Source organism: Columba livia, chromosome 10 (genome assembly GCF_036013475.1).
Source record: "Columba livia isolate bColLiv1 breed racing homer chromosome 10, bColLiv1.pat.W.v2, whole genome shotgun sequence".
Taxonomy (NCBI): Eukaryota; Metazoa; Chordata; class Aves; order Columbiformes; family Columbidae; genus Columba; species Columba livia.
In genome coordinates, this window is record NC_088611.1 from 22,470,468 (window position 1) to 22,489,527 (window position 19,060).

General features: G+C 58.3%; 1 protein-coding gene and 1 long non-coding RNA gene across 4 annotated transcripts in view; both read right to left on the reverse strand.

Annotated features, from left to right (window-relative positions):
* The window catches only part of SRGAP3 (SLIT-ROBO Rho GTPase activating protein 3), an 81,070-nt gene extending 69,569 nt beyond the window's left edge, over nucleotides 1-11,501 (reverse strand). For 2 of the 3 annotated variants that reach the window (XM_065075832.1, XM_065075831.1), the window contains exon 1: nucleotides 11,186-11,500. In XM_065075832.1, the coding sequence (XP_064931904.1) occupies nucleotides 11,186-11,252 (67 nt within the window). In that variant the 5' untranslated portion in view covers nucleotides 11,253-11,500. Of the gene's footprint in view, nucleotides 1-11,185 lie in introns of all 3 variants that reach the window. The other variant, XM_065075833.1, reaches the window with a different exon arrangement.
* A 1,529-nt stretch (nucleotides 11,502-13,030) lies between these two features.
* Nucleotides 13,031-15,839, reverse strand: LOC110363648 (uncharacterized). Its single transcript, XR_002421890.2, has 3 exons — nucleotides 14,848-15,839; nucleotides 13,962-14,102; nucleotides 13,031-13,861 (listed from the first exon to the last, which is right to left on the reverse strand). It is a non-coding gene; the product is annotated as an uncharacterized LOC110363648 (long non-coding RNA).
* Nucleotides 15,840-19,060: the final 3,221 nt, after the last annotated feature.

Consider the following 19,060-nt stretch of genomic DNA (forward strand, 5'->3'; position numbering starts at 1 on the left):
CGGCCCACAGCGCCACGGCATGGGCACTGAGCGCCGCGGGCCCAAGCCCATGGGAAGCATCACACCCGTTCAAGTGCTTGCTCCAAACCCACAGCGCCCAGGTCGACACCACAGAGTCGTATTTTCAACCAAAATTATCTTTTGGCCAGAGCAGGACGTCCCATCCCTCAGCGGCCACTCCGTGCACACTGTCCCTGCAGAGGAGTCAGCACATCCTCCCAAATAAGAGCAGCAAGACCAGCTGCCTACAGTAACGTTTTCTTTGGGAGCCCAGTACATCCTCACCAACCACCAGCCCGTCTCCTCCCAGCGGAGGTCACTGCTGGTCAGCGGTCCCGAGCATCCTCCCAGAGACACCGCACCCCGCGCCCGCAGGCTGCAGACACAGCCCCGCAACCAGCGCGGGCCACGTGCTGCGACACAGCGCAAACCTGGAGCGACTCCTCAGCCTTCGAGAGCAAACGAGTTCAGGGAAAAGCTAAATATACCGTCTGCTCTTGGCAGGAAGACCCTACAGACAGCGTTTGTTCCTTCACCAACTGACCAGCCAGACACAGTGTCTTTCCACACTGTGGCGCAGCTCCAGCGTATCGCTCCCCATTAGAGACACAGAGCGGTTTGCAGAAGCTCAGCAGCACTGTGTCCCGTGTCCCGCTGCGCCCCAGGCCCACGTTCCCAAACGGGATCTGCGGCACGAGCACCACGGCGACCATCGCTCCGCAGCAGCGCAGCCCCGGCCTCACCTGCTCCGCAGCTCCGGTCCCGCTACGCCGCCAGTGCCGTCAAACGACAGCTGGAATTGCTCCTCTCCAGATCAGATCAAACTGTATCTTTAACATTTCAAACACTAGCAAGCTATCTTGAATAAAACATCATTTAGGCTCTTCCCAAATATTAATTAACCTTTTTTTCACACAGAGAAAATCCTGAATTTTCTCTAGAGCCTTTGGCAACACAAAAGCTTCAGACTGCCACACCAACAGTTTGATCTCTAGTTCTTACTCTCTTGAGTTCTTCTGTAATCTCCATGATTAAATTATAGCATCACAGTTAAATTTCCCTGAAGAAAATGAAAAGGGGGGGTGGCAGGTTCAAGCACAGACTTCCCAAGAAACAGTTCATTTAAAGCCATGAGGTCACCAACGCTGGGCCGCGGGTCCCCACGCCAGCAGCCCGGCACCCGCACCCACGCAGAGCACAGCCCGCTGCCGTGGGCTCGCTCGGCCCAGCCGGCCTGGCACCCGCACACAGCCCTTCTGAAAAGCACTCGGTCCATCCGGGTACGGCGGCTCCCACCCCACCGCCAGGCGCCATTAACCACCTTGGCTGAGGAGGAAGCATCTCCATTCCATAGAAGAGTTTTTATTCCCATGAAACAATTCCTGATTAGTCAGTGCATCTGACAGAGAGAAGAACGTTGCGCACACACACAAGGCCAGCAACCTAAAATTATCTAACTGGTGATTTTGAGCTAAGAAATCTGTTATTTGAGCCACCTTCTCCAAACGAGCCATCCCGAGCAGCAGAACGCCGGCTCAGGCTCCAACCACGGCACAGAACAGCCTCAGAACACAAACAACCCTGCAAACAAACAAACAAAGCTCATCAGTGCTCCAGTGCCGCAGAAAGCCAGTGTCTGGGGCTCTGCGATGGCAAAGGGGCAGGCCCTGCGGTCTGTGACAGGGACTCGTGCTGCTGCCGCTGCTGCACAGCGCCGGAGCCCAGAGGCCAGGCTGGGCCAACAGAGAAGGGCAGCGGGAACCAGGGTCCCTCCCCTCCTCATCTCTGGTCACTTACATGGCTTTGTATCCTGCTTTCTTTCTAAATATTTACTCTTACAACACAAGCAAGATACTAAAACAACACCAAGTGTCACCGAAGCCCCCCAGTTAGCTTTGCTACCCAGATAAGAAGCAAAGCGAGAGGCACAGGATGAAGTGCCCTCCCCGGGGAGGCGCAGCAGGACCAGAGCTGCTCTGCAGACAGAGACCAGGAGGGACCAGCTGCAAACCAGGGGTCTCACGGCGGGAACAGCCTCCTCTCAGCTGTCCTGGTACAGACACGAGCAAGAGACTGCAGACGATTGAACTCCACAGTCGCTCTAGCAGAAAATTACTGAGCTTCCTGCACACCTGCCATTGCGACAAGATGGAGCAATATTTTACAGAGCTATTTGGAGGAGCAAGACACATTAGAGTGACTGCAATCCCCTGCCACATACAGGACTGTTCCTCCCAAAGGTCTAGGCGAAAAAGGAAAGTAACATTTCTTTTTTCCCCCTCTTCAGAGCTATTCTTCAACTCCGAAGGAAAGAAGAGTGACAGACACTAATGCAAATTCTTTCCTGAAGGTGCTGGGCAGAGCGCGGCTGCGCCGTGTTCCCCACGGCTCCATCTCCCAACGACCGGCCTGCAGCACCCACCATCTGCACGGAGAGCTCCCAACGGCTCCATCTCCCAACGACCGGCCTGCAGCACCCACCATCTGCATGGAGAGCTCCCAACGGCTCCGTCTCCCAACGACCGGCCTGCAGCACCCACCATCTGCACGGAGAGCTCCCAACGGCTCCATCTCCCAACGGCTCCGTCTCCCAACGACCGGCCTGCAGCACCCACCATCTGCACAGAGAGCTCCCAACGGCTCCATCTCCCAATGACCGGCCTGCAGCACCCACCATCTGCACAGAGAGCTCCCAACGGCTCCATCTCCCAACGACCGGCCTGCAGCACCTGCCATCTGCACGGAGAGCTCCCCGAGGGTCGGCTCAGCCCAGCTCCAGCGGGCAGGAGAGGACAGTGGCGCAGCCACAGGAGCAGTTCTGCCATCCACACAGGAGCACAGTTTAGAGGCAGCTCAACAGCAAAGGTGTGTAAGGAAGAGAACCCCGCAGCCATCGCTCCGTCCTGGTTTCCAGCTCCCTGGTCCCCCCAGTCCCTCCCAGGCAGGGGTTCCCATGCTGGGGAACTCACAGCAGTGCAGACAGACAGACACCCCACAGCCACGTCCAGACACGCGAACCGCAGCCCAGAGGCACTGTGGGTGCCCCCTGACCAGCCTGCGCCCCCAAAGCTACACCTGGGGAACCATCTTTAGCAGAGGTGAGGATGGAAGCACCAGCTTCCACAGGGAGTTCTAACGCCACAGCTTCTTACCTATCTTTGTGCTTAAAACAAAGGGGAAGATTCAGAATGAAGTGGATCATTTAACTCAAAGGGGACGATTTGAAGCCTCTCCCTCCCTGCCATGGATGAGACCCTTACAGCTGCCTCCTCATGGACAGGAACAACGCTGGGATGAAAACCGAGGCCGTGTGTCCCCAGCCTGGCACACGAGGGCCGCTGTGCCGGCAGCGGTCGCTAACGGTGCGGTTCCGCAGGTGAGCCCCACCCCCGGGCTGCTGAGCGCCCACGGTCACTAGCGGACCCGCAGCGCCGTGCGGTGAGAGCGCCGGCCCCGGCGCAGGGCTGGGGGCAGCACACGAACCCTGCGGTGGTGTCACTTCCACACGCCTCCGCTTCCCTCCCAGCGCCGCGTGTCGCAACCGCTGTGCACAGCCGTCCCCGCCGCACAGCTGGCCCCAGCCCCGAGAACAGGGACACCGAAATAACCCAGCTCGGGCCAGCTTTTCAGAGAAAAGTTTACCAGTCTGGCTCCTGGAGACATGAACAGGCTGGAGCGTGCCCAGCAAGGGCAGGGACACGGCAGGAGCGGCGGTGTGGACGGGAAGCCCCAAGGAGGTCACCAGTGACAGGTACAAACCATTATTACCACTGTCACCGCATGGGCTCACCCTGGTTACCCATTTCTGTGTCCTCCCTTGCTGCTATGATACACACCAATAAAACACACAGAGGTGGGGCACACACAACACAATAGTTGTTAGTATGAAATATGCATCTTTTTGAAAGAGGAAGGGTTGCTGGCAGCTCAGCAAAGGGATTAGATCAGCACTCAGGATTAAATAGCCACCCAGGCTGTAAGAAAGAGGAGATGAGTTCACGCCGGCTTTGCTGGAGAGGTGTCACCCACTCGAACCGCCCGCCACCACCACCCGCGTGGGGTACGATGCCGCTGAACGCACCCCAGAGGTGACGGCTGTTGCTGCTGCGGGTGACAAACAGCTACTGAAACACAGCCAGACTCGGGCTTGAGAAGAGCTCACCCCCCACCTTCACCAGGCCAGCGAAGGGGAGAGTAAATCCTGCTCCTGACAGGTGCTGGAACTGTGCACACAGAGCTGGAAATATTACCCCTTGCAGAGGCTTATAAATATCTGCTAAGCACCTGAAGCACATTTGGTGCTGCGCTCTTATGGCCCTTAGAAACCCCTCACCTGGAACCAGGACCAGCTACAGGCCATGAATAACCGTTGTAAGAGGTTTCTGCTGTTATCAGGAAGAAGGGTAGACTGATAAATAACGCCTGCTGCACCCAGGTACCTGCCAACTGTTAGAAAACAGCCCGGCTTACAAGGATCAAAACCCCCGTCTTTTCCAGGAACGCAGCCGTTGGCTCTCAGGAGCCTGATGCCATGTTGGATCTCAATTTTTTTAATGCAATCAAAGAAAGCCACGTTAATGACAGCAATCTGAGCGGCGCTCTGAGGGCCGGCACGGGCTCCCACGGGCAGGGCAGGCTGTGCCGCGGGAACAGCCCTTGGCTTCCATTTCGCACAGATGCTCCCACATGAACCCGAGGGTTTAAGAAGTGCGGCTGCTAAATGTGACTTCTGCCCCGTCCTGCGGGTCAGGCCGCGCTAATGAGCTTTAACTCAGAGCTTCGGCTTTGCGTGCCTCGCCGCACACAGGACAGCCGCACCCCGCACCGCGAGCGCAGCCCGGGGCCGCAGAGCAGCCCAGCCCCGCAGCACAGACCCTGCGAGCCTCCCGGCTTGGCCCTTGGCCCCTCGCTCTGCCGGCGGCTCCATCTTCAGAAGCAAAGCAACGCTCTCCTCTCATCTCATGTGGGTGCCGAACCCACAGCAACCACCCAGTGCCGAACTCGGTGCCAAACCCACAGCACCCGCCAGTGCCGAACCCGGCACTGTACCCACAGCACCCGCCAGTGCCGAACCCGGCACTGTACCCACAGCACCCGCCAGTGCCGAACCCGGTGCCGAACCCGGCGCCGTACCCACAGCGACCGCCCAGCGCCGAACCATTGGAGCCAATGATGGCTGGTTGGGTGCAGGAACCTGCTGACTCAGCTGAACCATCCCAGCACTCTGGACTACAGCTTTGCAGGAAACATCTCCGATAGATTCAGTTTGTTTCCATTAGAGACTGCCAGTTCATCTCTATTATGAATCACATCTATTCTTCTCCTCAACTCCCTGTGCGTGGCCCACACAGAGGTCAGCAGGACCTGCGGGACCACGCGCAGACCCACTGAGCACACACAGAGGATAAACGGAACACAAATGAATCTGTATGTGCATCAACCAAACAAGGAGCGATGCTGCGCGGTTACTCTGAAGTACCAGACCCATCAGCATCCGCTGTCTGTGGTGGCCGACTCCACCAAAGCCGATGGAGCGACGCCAGCCGTGCCAGCTGGCCAGCTCACACTTCCCCACGGCTTGTTAAGCAAGACAATTAAGCCCATGGAAATTTTATATGTTTCTGTGATGAATATTTAGCAGTTTCCTACCAGCCCACCCAAAGGGATGGAACTCTCTTCCCTTTCGCACAGAACCACTTTATTAAATGGGCTGCCAAGTCTCAAGCCGCGATGCCCCCCCCGGCTGGGAGCCAAACCTCCCTCTCCGCAAGCCGGGAGCCCAGAAAATCATCTGGTACGGGAATTGTCCCAAAGTTTTCTGAACAAAGTGGAAAGAGAGCAATGGGTAGGAAATGAGAATATACATAAAAGAAGGGATGCATCTCCTGCAATAGAATCAGCAAAATGAAGCTAACAAGCAATGATAAATTAACCTACGCTGCAGTTCTCCTGTGGAAATGGAAAAGCACATATTGGTTTTCTTTGGCCCCAGGTTTGCAAGCCTTTTGACTGTTTATATATGCTACATCCATCAAAACTCCAGTTCTGTCATCAATCTACACAGCAGCTAGGAGTCCCCGAAGCACAGGGAGCGATCCCCCGCCCGCCCCGCAGCCCCTGGCGCCACTAGGCCACTGTCACCTGCCGCGACCAGGGAGGGGCCGTTGACCCGCAGCCGTCCCCCTGCCAGCAGCCGCCACACACAGCACACAGCGACCCGGATTCTGCCGCGGCTAGAGAGCAGCTTCAGGAAGCAACGCCAAATCAAACCGCCAGTCAACGCGGTGCTCCATCTTCTGCAACATTTACAACGCTGTGCCACAGACAGTTGCATCTACCTAATTAAAACCGGTTAGTTTTGCTGCATTAAAGCAACAAATCATACATTTGACAGCAATGAGGAAAAGACATTTATTCATCTTCCTGGCTAGATAGACCAATTAAAACTGTACGTCTGAAAACACCCACTTTAAATTGTGCATCTAAGGCTCTACTGTGTTCTGCAAGTAGCTTCAACGTGGCAGTTGTGAATATGCAGCCACATCTTTACTGGCATTTACTTTTAATGCCACCGTTCCTGTCTGAAAATCTAAGACAGACAAATAAGAAAACCGGCCCCCAAAAATATCCTTCAGTTTCCCTCTGGCACTGCCAGGCAAGCGCCCGCCGCCAGTCCCGCGGGCAGCTCGCGCTCCCCTCCCCACGGGTCACGGGGTGCGGAGCAGCAGCACAGGAAAGGACAGACCCACGGCAACCCACAGACCGGCCGCCGCGCAGCAAGGGGCCCGGCGGCGCGTGGATCGGCAGAGGGGACACACAGAGGTTCCCCATGCTGCAGGGACAGAGGTGACACAGAGAGGTTCCCCATGCTGCAGGGACAGAGGCGACACACAGAGGTTCCCCATGCTGCAGGGACAGAGGTGACACAGAGAGGTTCCCCATGCTGCAGGGACAGAGGTGACACACAGAGGTTCCCCATGCTGCAGGGACAGAGGTGACACAAAGAGGTTCCCCATGCTGCAGGGACAGAGGTGACACACAGAGGTTCCCCATGCTGCAGGGACAGAGGTGACACAGAGGTTCCCCATGCTGCAGGGACAGAGGTGACACAGAGGTTCTGCGTGCTGCGGGGACAGAGGTGACACAGAGAGGTTCTGCGTGCTGCGGGGACAGAGGTGACACAGAGAGGTTCCCCATGCTGCAGGGACAGAGGTGACACACAGAGGTTCCCCATGCTGCAGGGACAGAGGTGACACACAGAGGTTCCCCATGCTGCAGGGACAGAGGTGACACAGAGGTTCCCCATGCTGCAGGGACAGAGGTGACACACAGAGGTTCCCCATGCTGCAGGGACAGAGGTGACACACAGAGGTTCCCCATGCTGCAGGGACAGAGGTGACAGAGAGGTTCTGTGTGCTGCAGGGACAGCCAGCACGCAGCAGCCACAACGCAGCCACTCCTGAAAATGGAGCGGCCCCCGCCCAAAGCCTGGGCTCCCCCATCGCTGCCAACCGCCCCACCGTGCCCTGGCTATCAGCCCCGGGCTCTGCAACATCCGGCCGGGGCACGAGCTCAGCCCCACACCCCTGTCCCACAGCATCTTCAGGGCCACTCCTTCCCAGCCCCAGAAAGGCAGACACACAATTCTCCCGGGAGGGAAAGCAGATACAGAGTCATTACGGCTGATAAATCACCCTGCGCACAGAGATTATTCCCCAGTTAAACTCCACTTAGGCCAATCACGCTCCCCACACACCGCGGGGGCTCATCGATCCTCCTGCCAGGCGGGTCGTGCAGGGCTCTGCTCCCGCCGCAGCCACCGACAGCCGCCCCAACGCGCCCGGGGCCTCCGCGCCGCTCCCAGCAGCCTCAGCAAAAGGCCTTTCAGCAAATTTCCTAAAAATCAGTCAAAGCAACATCATTTTTTCCCCCACCACGTTATTTATTGCCAGTTGCCTGTCAGGCTCCACGAGTAACACTTGCGCAACTGAGGGTTTTTGTGCAGTCGGGCACCGCTGGCTGGTCGTGGCTTGCGGGAGCCCAGGCGCTGGCCCCTCCGGCAGCCCGGCGCGCGGGGTCCTGGTCCTGCTGCGCCGCGGCTCCCGGCGCTCTCCCGCCTCTGCCCGCTGAACGTGTCCAAACGCACCTCCGCCCACCCCCAAACGCACCTCCGCCCACCCCCAAACGCACCGGGTGCTCCTGGAGCGCAGTGCGGGGTCTCCTGCCTCTCTCTCCCCGCTGTTTTCCTGACCGCGCCACGGGGACCACCACTGTGCTCAGGTTTCAGCCCCATCCTCCATAACAAGACATCATTTCTTCAAGTTTCCATCTTTTATGATCTTTATATGTCAGCTCTTCCCTGCCAACATTCTGTTTCAATCAGTCTCCCTCACTACTTCTTCTCCATTTCAGTTCTTCTCTGGAGACGTGGGTACCCTTCTTCATCAGGGTAGCAGGGTTTAGATATGAATGAAATAGCGACTCAGTCCCTGAAGGAAATGAGCAGAGCACTGGGATAACGAGGCGGCCACACGGACCCCCTCAGCGGGGCCACGTGAGACCAGGGCACGGGTGGGTGTTTGTGGTCACTGCCACAGCCGCAGAGGAACGTCTGGACGGTGACAAACCCTCCCCATGCCGGGTTTGCTGGCAGACGCGGATCTGTGACGTTTGCACACACGGTACACGACTGCTCAAAGAAGCCCGTGCTTGGCGGCCTGTCCTCCCCGGGTCCCGCTGAGTGACCAACCTGTGACGCTCCACCAGACCCTCCTGCCCACCACAGTTTCTTCCACTGTCCCCATCTAAGGATGAAACGCGGGCAGGGACAGCCCCCCGCAGCAGTTCCTCTGGGGCTGGGGGTTCAGCCTCCTCCAACGCTTCAGCAACACGGGAAGGTCAGAGCCGCCCCGGCCCTGCAGGCAGGTGACGGCGAGGATGGCGCTGTCAGGATGGAGCCATGAGCACCAGAGCCCCTTCACCTCACCGAGGTCACCCCAAGAGCAGCTGGGGCCTGTGACAGACCTGACGTGTCTCAGGGACGGAGCTGCCACCACCTCGAAGGCAGCAGCAGGTCGCACACGCAGGCGCTGGGTCCGACTGGGCCCCAGCCCAGCTTCGGGTGCCGCGAAACCCCCACCGCATCCAAATTAACCTTTGTGCAGATCAAAGCACAGGCTGAGCACCCTCAACCAGTAAATGGCCATTTCTGGAGGTATAATTAGGCACAGAATAGTATCAAGGAAATTATTACCAGCCCATCAAACTCTGTCTGTGTTGCAGCTGCCCAGAAAAGCGGCTCAAAACGTGATCGCTGTGGTGCAATAAAACAGCCTTACACAGAACCCAGCATTAACGGCCCAACATATGGAAACCATGAGGCTACAGAAGTCAAGCCAAGAACGATCACAGCAAACGAGTATTTCAGTTACAAACGACAACAAGGAAAAATAACGCAGGAGATGTCTGCAGCAAAGCTTTTGGAACAGAGCAGAGCCAGTCCCGCTCCAGCTCCGCAGCCTCCAGCGCCTGAGGCTGGAGCCACCAGGCCCAGGACACCTCGGAGAACATGGACACACGGGGCAGCCCCCATGGATGAAAGCAAATGCCCTCCCGTGAAACACAACAATACCACGGGCTAAAAGAATATTTCATCTGCTTAACTGCAGGGTGCAATAACATCAATTTGCCCAAATTACACCCGAGCACAAAGGTAATTGGCACTGAGCAGAGCATGTTGTGACTGTTACATCACTCTTCAAGCCAGCTACAAAAGACTGAAATGCAAGAAAATAAACAGTGTCACCAAATCAACAGCCAGCCCCTTCCCAAGCCCCTTCCCTGCCGCAGCTCCGCGTGGGACACGGCATCGCTCGCCGAGACAAACACCCAGACCCCCGGCGTGGGACACGGCATCGCTCACATCCAGTGCCCTCCAGAGGGAACGGGAGGGCTGCTCAGTTCACACATCCATGGGTTAATTTCCAGAAAAGCTGGTTTGTGGTTTTCACTAACTCTGTCTTAACCAGAGACTTAAACATAACAAAATGGTGAATGGATACTTAGAGAAAATGAACAAGCGAAGGCAGACTGGAGCCAGTTTTATTTAATGGCAGAAGAGAGTTTAAGGGGGCAGGTTAATGAGAAGGAATTAAGCAGTTAAGGATCCTCCAGCTGAAAGGGGGAAACAGGAATCACCATCAACTAACAGAATTAGGAAGTTACAATAACGAACTGAATTACAAACTGAAGTTACCCGAAAGTGTTAGTTAATACAGTTTGCTACCAATATTAAAACCCCTATTTTTCTAGTACAGAAAAGGCTACCCAGACATTTCTTTGTCTGACCTGCACACTAACGCGCTCAGCCTTTCACTGGCCTGCAGGCATTTGTGATGTTTCAGAGGGTACCAACTTTTCCATAAGTCTAACTGTAATAAAAATTAATTTGGAGCCTGAAACTTGATGCTTAGTGGCTTCAACAGACGTGGCTTTTAATTACATTCTTCTTTAATATTTAGAAATAAAGCAGCCTGCTTCAAAGCTCTTTCTCCTGCAACACCGGGACTTGCATAATAATGATTATGTCCCTTGAAATCGCCGGGCCCGATACGCGGCGAAGTTCCTTACATAAGACCTGCAAGATCAATGTGGTTCCTCCCCGGGGAGGTCTCCAGCGGAGCCCTTTACGGAAACACCGACCGAAGCAGGTTTCCCCCAGCCGTGCTCCTGCCCGCCGGAGCGCGCCGGGGCCGCGGGCAGCTCCGGGGCCGCCGCAGCGCAGGGCGATGCCGCGGGAGCGGAGCGGGCACGGCCCCGCAGCCCCGCGCCCACACGGCTCTCGCCGGCCCGGTTTGGGTTCAATAACCGCCAATTACGGCCAGTCCGCACAAGTTTCCCCTCAGCACCGGCCCCGCACGGCGGCGGCACCCGCGCCCGCCCCGGGACCAGCCGCGGCCGGTACCTCCTGCCGCCGGCCCCGGGATCGGAGCCCCGGAACCGCCGCACCGAGGCGGGAGGCGCCCGCGCCCGGCGGTGCCGCAGAGCCCGCGGGGGAGGCGCGGGGAGGGGACGCGCCGGAGCCGCTGCCCGGGAGCGCAGCCCCCGCCGGCCCGGCCCCCGCCCGCCGCACACAAAGGCGGCCCCGCAGCTGAGCCCCCGCCCGCCCGCGCCGCCCCGCTCGCACCTTTAACCTGCGCCTCGTAGTCGGCGATGATCTCTTTGTCCTTCTTGAACTTGCCCTGCGATGACATGGTGCGGGAGGGCGCGGGCTCCGCCGGGACACCCGCCGCTCCGCGCTCCGCACCGCCGGCCCCTCCGCCGCCTCACCCGGCCGCGGCCCCGCCGCCCGCGGCTGCCGTCATTGGCGGCACCGGGGACACCGCGCAGCGCCCGCAGCGCGCCCGCCTCAGCAGCCCAGCCCAGCCCAGCCTAACAGAGCCGAGCCCAGCCGAGCCCAGCAGCGCCGCCAGCCGAGGCGGGGCCGTGCCGCTGCTCCTGCGCTCAGGTTGCGCGCGGGGAGGGGCGGGGCCGCCGTGAGGGGCGGGCGGGCGTGCTCGCGCCCCGGCTCCGCCCCCTTCCCGCCCTTTTCCCCCCGGCGGGGCCGGGCCCGGGGCGGCGGGCGCGGGCGTGGCTGCCGGGCCGGGGGTCGCGGGGCGGGGGGCGGGTCCCCCGGCCCTGCCGAGCCCCCGCTGCCGGTTCCGCGGAGCTCGGCCCGCCGCGCCGGTACCGGGCGGGCAGCGCCGCCCCCGGAACCACCCCCCGCGGTGCCTGAGCCCCGGCAGCCGGTGATGCCGTTGGTCACATCCCGCGTTCCCCAGACACCCGCTGGGGTCCCCGCACCACCCCAGGACCCCACCCTCGCCCTGGGGCTGAGCACCGGCCCGGCCTGGCCCGGCGCTGCGCATGCAAACCCAGGAGAGCAGGGGCTGTTCTGCGGGGCAGGTGACAGGTACCGCAGGTTTCACAGTGACACGGAGCTGGCAGTGGTACCCGCGGTGGTACCCGCGGTGGTACCCGCGGTGGTACCCGCAGTGTGCCCACTGCCGCCCCACGCTGCTCCCCGCACGCTGACCCACACAGCAAAAACGCGGCTGCAATGGACTGACCTACAGAAAAGTGATAATAAAGACGAGCACGGCGACATGGGGGGTTCGTGGTGCGTGTTTAACCCCAAGGCTGCTCAGCTTGCACAGGAGCATCTTGTGGCCCACCCCGTCTCTTAGAGCCGCATGGGGAAAGCTCCCGGTCTCAGAACACACCAAACCCCAGTTGTTCAGACAAGAACCAGTTTGCTTGTGCTCTCCCGGCACACACGGAAAAGCCATTTTGAGGAGGGGTGCCCCTGCTCGGGTCCCCCTTCCAGAGCGTCACCCGGCGCTGTGTCTGCAGGCTGGCGTGTGCAGGCAGCGGCTCCTTCTCCCCCTGTTCAGCCCTCAGCACATTGACGCCGCCTCCTTGGTCAGTCACTGAAATACCTGTTTTAGGAACGTCATGTCTGGCAAAGGTATGATGCGCTGTACATGCCCCTCTGTTTGGGCCAGGCCCCCAAGCGCCACGAGAGAAGCTTCTGCTCCTCTTAAACCCTGCCCTGGAAACCTGGTTTTCCAGCACTGCATTTTCCCTCTGAGGTTTGGATGTGTAGGGGCCCCGGGGGGGCAAAACCAACTGCAACCCAAAGCGGGATCCAGCCCAGCTGCTGCCAAAGGGACAGATTGCCACATGAAGACGCAACGCAGCCGGGGGGCCGGCAGCCCCGTCCCCGCTGCCCTTGGCCGGGGAAGCAGCGGCAGTGCCCCGCGCCCCGGGAGCAGCCTCCCCCGGCTGGGAGCGGCAGCTCGTGTCCAGGGCGGCTGAATTAGGGGTGTAGAAGGTGGAAAATCTCTTCTGCATGGGCACCATTTCTGCAGAAACAGCCTTGCACGTGACCGCAGCACAAAGGTTTACGGACATGTGGGGGGGACGGGAGAGAAAACCCCTTTGTAAAGCAAGGCTCTGATCCTAATGAGTTCTCCAGTTTCATCCAGAAGCTGTTTGAGAGAGGGGCAGCACTTGAACAGATTTGTCACCTTTTGTTAACAATTAGGAAAAAGCGAAATAGACATTTATTCTAGCAGAAGCAGCAATACTATTTAAGGCTCTTCACCAGGGGTTTTCTGGTTGAGTTAGAAAGAGCAGGTGAGACCCGGTGCCATGAGAAAACCCACGGGCTTTTGCCAGCGATGAGTTTTGGAAGCGGCACGTCCGAGTCGCGGCGCTGGCCGTGCCCCGCGCGCCGGCGCTGGGGAAGGCAGAGCCGCCGAGGGCTCCTCGGCCAGCCCGGCCGCGCTGCCCCCGCTGCGCTGCACAATGGGGCCTTTGTTGGTGTCTTGTGTGAGCGAATTCAGGGAGATTTGATGATTCACAGCTATTCTGCCAGCCTACAAAAAATAAACTAAGCCTATTAAACAAATAATTTACCTAGCCCTAGCAGGCAACACAGAAGGGCATTCTGCATTTCCAGCAGCCATAAAACCCAGCGAGGAGGAGACAAAGCAAGCGCTGCTGGGGACGTGGGGGGCGCTGAGCGCGTCACTGCGCCGGGGCTCGGACCCCCGGGACAGCGAACCACGGGGGCACCCCTGGGCACGGCGCGGGAGGGGGCACCGGGAGCGTGGGGCAGGTTCGGGCAGGAGCAGCTGGCGACGGTCTGCAGGACGAGCTGCGCTGAATGAGTCAAAACGCCGCGTGCAAGGAGGTGGCGGCAAGATACTCATCTCCGAAATTTTGCTGAGGTCGGGTGAGGAATTTTTGGTGGTGGGCAATATAATAGCTGACATGGGGGAATGGAGGAGAGATCAGAGATCTGTTGAGCTCCTAGTGGCTGCAATAAAGGAAAACAGAAAACTAACACAAATTTGTACAGAATGGGAAGACTTTTCGCTGAGAGGGATTCTGTTCAGAAAATCGGACGTGTAACAGACCTGAAGAGAGGAGCGGGTTGAGCGGGGCCGGGGGCTGATTCCGGGTGTTCGAGTTGGAAACATGAAAATAGTTGGACATTGTAACTGAAGAAAGGAGAAAATGGGAGCGTCTTGGGCATTTTACTGGCCGTAATAAACCACCTATCAAACAGATGATTTGGGAGATAAACCTCAGTCCGCCACAGAGAATCCACACAACCATCTCCATGAACGTGCTGCTCCTCTGTGCCGTTCACACAGTGTTCATCTCTGCTCCAAAAGCAGGAGTTTGTAGTAAACCTTTTCCACATAAACACCGAGTGTTTGGCAGCACGGCTCTGGTGGGAAGCAGCAGCGGCAGCCGTGTTGCGCCAGTGAGTGCCAGCGAGTGCCAGCCCTGTGCCAGCCCTGTGCCAGCTCTGTGCCAGTGAGTGCCATCCCTGTGCCAGCCCTGTGCCAGCTCTGTGCCATCCCTGTGCTATCCCTGTGCCATCCCTGTGCCATCCCTGTGCCATCCCTATGCCAGTGAGTGCCATCCTTGTGCCAGCCCTGTGCCAGCCCTGTGCCAGTTCTGTGCCAGCCCTGTGCCAGCGAGTGCCAGTGAGTGCCATCCCTGCGCCATCCCTGTGCCAGCCCTGTGCCAGTGAGTCCCAGCCCCGTGCCAGCCCTGTGCCAGCCCGCGGGGCCGGGGCTGTGACAGCCACGCTGGGAGCCCGGCCCAGGCCGGGTCTCCTGGGAAAGCATCGCCCGGGGCGCGGGAGGGGACGCCAGGGAAGCCCAGAGGTGTCCGAGGGTGACCCCCAGGAATATCGGCTCTCAAGGGGCGGCCGTCGGGACGCGACAAGGTCTGCTGCGCACGGCTACGAACACCACGTCCCAAAGCAGGGAAAGCGAGCACACAAGTTACCTGCGTGTGGAGCGCGGGGGTAACCACGTTGTGTCCCTTTGCAGCGTGGCTGGGACCCTATAGCGCGGAGCTCCCTCTCTGAAAAAAACAAACAAACCACAACAAAACCACAAACAAAACAAACGAACAATCCAACAAAACACAAACAGAAAAAGAGCAGCACAGGCCACTTTCTAATAGGTGAATCCCAGCAGCAGCTACTTCTCCTAATGTTCCCAGGTATTGAGAGAGCAAGCACTGAAGTTCTCTGATACCACGCTGTGTCACAGGACAGGATTTGGTTTCTCGCCAGATCGGTTCGAACGCGTTCGGCCGCCGCCGCGGTCGGAGTTCAGCACCAAGGACGGTAAAGAGCCTCTACCGGTCCACAATTCAGGGGTGAGAGAACAAAACCCAAACAATCACAAAATGGTGTATTAGTGTCAGGATTTGGGGCTATTCAGAGATCACTAAGAATAAAGAAGCGGTGGTGTCTGAAGAAAAATAATCCAATCATGAATTAATGGTCTTTAATAAATATCGACGTCTAAGATCTTTTATGGAATTTCTACTTAAAACAGCTTTTTAAAAGGAAGGATTACATTATAATTCACTTTGTGACACTTTCAACACAGAATTTTTAAATGAAGAATGGGATGGGATGGGATTTAATCACAATAAACACTTCGAGCTTGAGGTATAGAGAACCCAACAGTAACTATGGCAACACGGTCACTCCTGTAAGGCTAATGCAGATTATTTCCAGGGCAGTAGCCTTGTGTGTGCTCAAGAAGCAGAGGTAATGCTCGCTTACAGCAGCGCCTCATTGAAGGAAAATGCTTTAGGCAGAAGCTGTCTTGCACTCTTTGTTTCCAGCCTCGGACTGTAAGCATTTCCTGATACGCAGAACGTCCCCTGGGCAGCCGTGGGGCGCAGATCTGATCCGTGGGGTGCAGATCCGATCCGTGGGGCGCAGATCTGATCCGTGGGGCACAGATCAGATCTGTGGGGCGCAGATCTGATCCGTGGGGCACAGATCAGATCCGTGGGGCACAGATCAGATCCGTGGGGTGCAGATCTGATCCGTGGGGCGCAGATCCGATCCGTGGGGCGCAGATCCGATCCGTGGGGCACAGATCAGATCTGTGGGGCGCAGATCAGATCCGTGGGGTGCAGATCCGATCCGTGGGGCACAGATCCGATCCGTGGGGCACAGATCAGATCCGTGGGGCGCAGATCCGATCCGTGGGGCACAGATCAGATCTGTGGGGCGCAGATCAGATCCGTGGGGCGCAGATCCGATCCGTGGGGTGCAGATCTGATCCGTGGGGCGCAGATCCGATCCGTGGGGTGCAGATCTGATCCGTGGGGCGCAGATCCGATCCGTGGGGCGCAGATCCGATCCGTGGGGCACAGATCAGATCTGTGGGGCGCAGATCAGATCCGTGGGGTGCAGATCTGATCCGTGGGGCACAGATCAGATCCGTGGGGTGCAGATCTGATCCGTGGGGCATAGATCAGATCCGTGGGGCACAGATCCAATCCGTGGGACGCAGATCTGATCCATGGGGCACAGATCTGTGGGGCGCAGATCCGTGGGGTGCAGATCCGCCGGTGTCGCCGCGGTGGGGCAGAGCCGCTGCCGCAGCAGCTCCGCTGCCTGAGGCTCCCGGGGCGCTGGGGCTGTGCCGGCTCCCCCAGCCTGGCCGGCAGGGGCACCGAGCTGGTTGTTAAAGCCCTGCACGACTTCAGTCGAGGACTAAGGGCCGCAGCGTTCCCCGGGTACCCATCCCCAGCGAGGCAGCTCGTGTGACATGACCCCAAATCTGCCCCTGCCCCGTACCACGGTTGATGGAGGGACAGGGGATGGCCTTTGCCTCTGGGAGGTTGCCAGACTCTTTGCAGCCCGTCTGGGAAGTTGCTGTGGAGCCGGGTTGGTGACAGCAGCTGTCCCGGTGCACGTCACTGCAGATGTGGGCTCGTCCTGGGGCTCGTGTCACCTGCAGCGAAGCGCCGAGGGCAGCCGGACGCGGGTTGCTCACACAGGAGAGCGCTCGGGCTCAGCGGGGTCATCTGTGCAATAAAATAGACAAACAGGGACCGGGGAAGCAGAACCAGCCCTGCCGGCTGCTCTGCGGGTGTCGCGGGGCACCAACAGAGCTGAACTGCTGGAGGCGGCCTTCCATAGAGTCAGTTCCCAGGGTCAGAATGAACCGCTTGGAGACGTTATATGGAAGCTGTTGGCGCTGCACTGCGTCACCCTTGATTTTTTGATCCGTACATAGTCCCTCCTGCCAGCAAAGTGCTGTTATCTTGTCACACTAACAAGAGAACTAGTTCTCCCTCTGTGCCCCTTTTTATCTGTGTATAATGAAGTGCCATTGTAACTTGGCACTGACATGGCGATATCGACGTATCCTGCCTTTGCACCCAAAATAACTGCATCCAGGGATGAATCTTGATTTTCCTGTGCCTTAGGTTTTGTGTGTGAAAACTCTGGGAGGCCACAAGGCTTGAGACATTCTTGAGCCATTTGAGACGCCCGGATGTAAAAGGTGTCGCGTTTCTCCAGGCGGTACCGCTACCGCTCCTCCAGCAGCCGTGGAGCTGGAAGGACGCAGTAGGGAGCAGGTCCAGGGGAAAGCAGCCCCATTCTGCCTGGGTTTCCCCTGCAGCCGCAGCGGGACCCACCGCCCGTGCGCTGCACACAGCACCTGCGGCGCCGACCGGAGCCCCGACTCCCGAGCAACACCAGGACAGGGACGCGGCCCTTCCCGGCAGCCCCACAACAAGCACCAAAACACCCCGAACCTGTAAGTGCTTCCTTACAATCCCAGGGAGGCAGAGCACACTCCAAACAGCACAGAGAGAGCCGAGTCCCTGGGCTGATGAGCAGAGAAACGCTGCCATTGTCGGGGGAAAAGGGCAGCAGAGCAATTGCAGCCACTGCCGTGCAGGCCCTTCTCACACCGCCAGGACCCCCGCGGGATGTCCGTGGTGCTCAGCACGGCGGGGACGGGGCTGGTGGCAGCGCCGGATCCCACCCGTGCTCGAGCTGTCGTGTGTCCCGCAACAGCCTGGAGCCAGCACGGCAGCGCTGGGAACCTTCCGGGAAGGCGACCTGCCGGGGATGGTACCAAACAGGACTCGGTGCCACAAAGTCACTATGAGCAGCTTCCACAACCTGTTCTCCGGGTTATTTGCAGGTTACCTTCACTAATGTCCATGCGTAACAAGCCCATTGCACTGGGAACTCTTAGCACGGAGGACTGGCTTCTGTGCCTCCCAAACAGTTCATGTAGGAGGATGTAACCTGGGAACCAACGTGTTCCTTCTCAGGTAAAGCATCCCGGAATTTTGAATGTATTTTATTTGTGCTTTCAACAGCTCAGTTGTAAGTAGCAGGATGTCTTCAAAAATACAAGTGTAGTATCTTTGAAGACACTGATGTTCACAGAACTAAAAGAACACTCTAAAAATAGGAGCCCATCTGGATACCTGTCTTTTTCACCGTTACCATTTTTAACCCTCTGTCGTAACAGTAGAATTTAGCATTATGCTGGTCAATAATTCCAGTTGCTGTAAGAAGCAGCAATATTTACTTGTATCTAGAAGTGTGGGGTATTATGAGAAACAACTTGGCAGCACCAATTCTTCCCAGTAACTCAAATTCTCCTGTTAGAGGCATTTGAGTCACAGTCTGCCCAGAACTTGGCGGAAGGATGCGGGGCCGAAGCTGCAGCGCCGGCTGCTCAAGCGGTTGTGAAAGCCTCTTGCAAACAGTTTCCTGCTGAAATCCGTTACCGCGATGTCGGCGGGGAGGTGGCCGGACCACGCGGTCAGAGCGGCCCTGGGGTGTCCCTGCCGCCATGTGCGCGTCCTGCTGCAGGATGGGACCAGCGCCCGCTGGGACACACGGGGGTGCTGAGGGGTGGCTTGGGATGCTGGTCCAGCACCGAACCTCCCAACGCACCCTCTGCCCTCCAGAGAGAAGCATCCGCAGTTCAGCAGCACCCGCAGCTCAGCAGCGCCCACAGTTCAGCAGCACCCACAGTTCAGCAGCACCCACAGTTCAGCAGCACCCGCAGCAGCACCCACAGTTCAGCAGCACCCGCGGCCACCCCAGGACAGCCGGGAGGCTCTCTTGTCCTGGGCCGTCTGGAAGGACATCGCCTGCACATCGCTGTCACTAATATCCACCGAAACCCAGGGAGCTGTGCTAGTCCTGTCCACA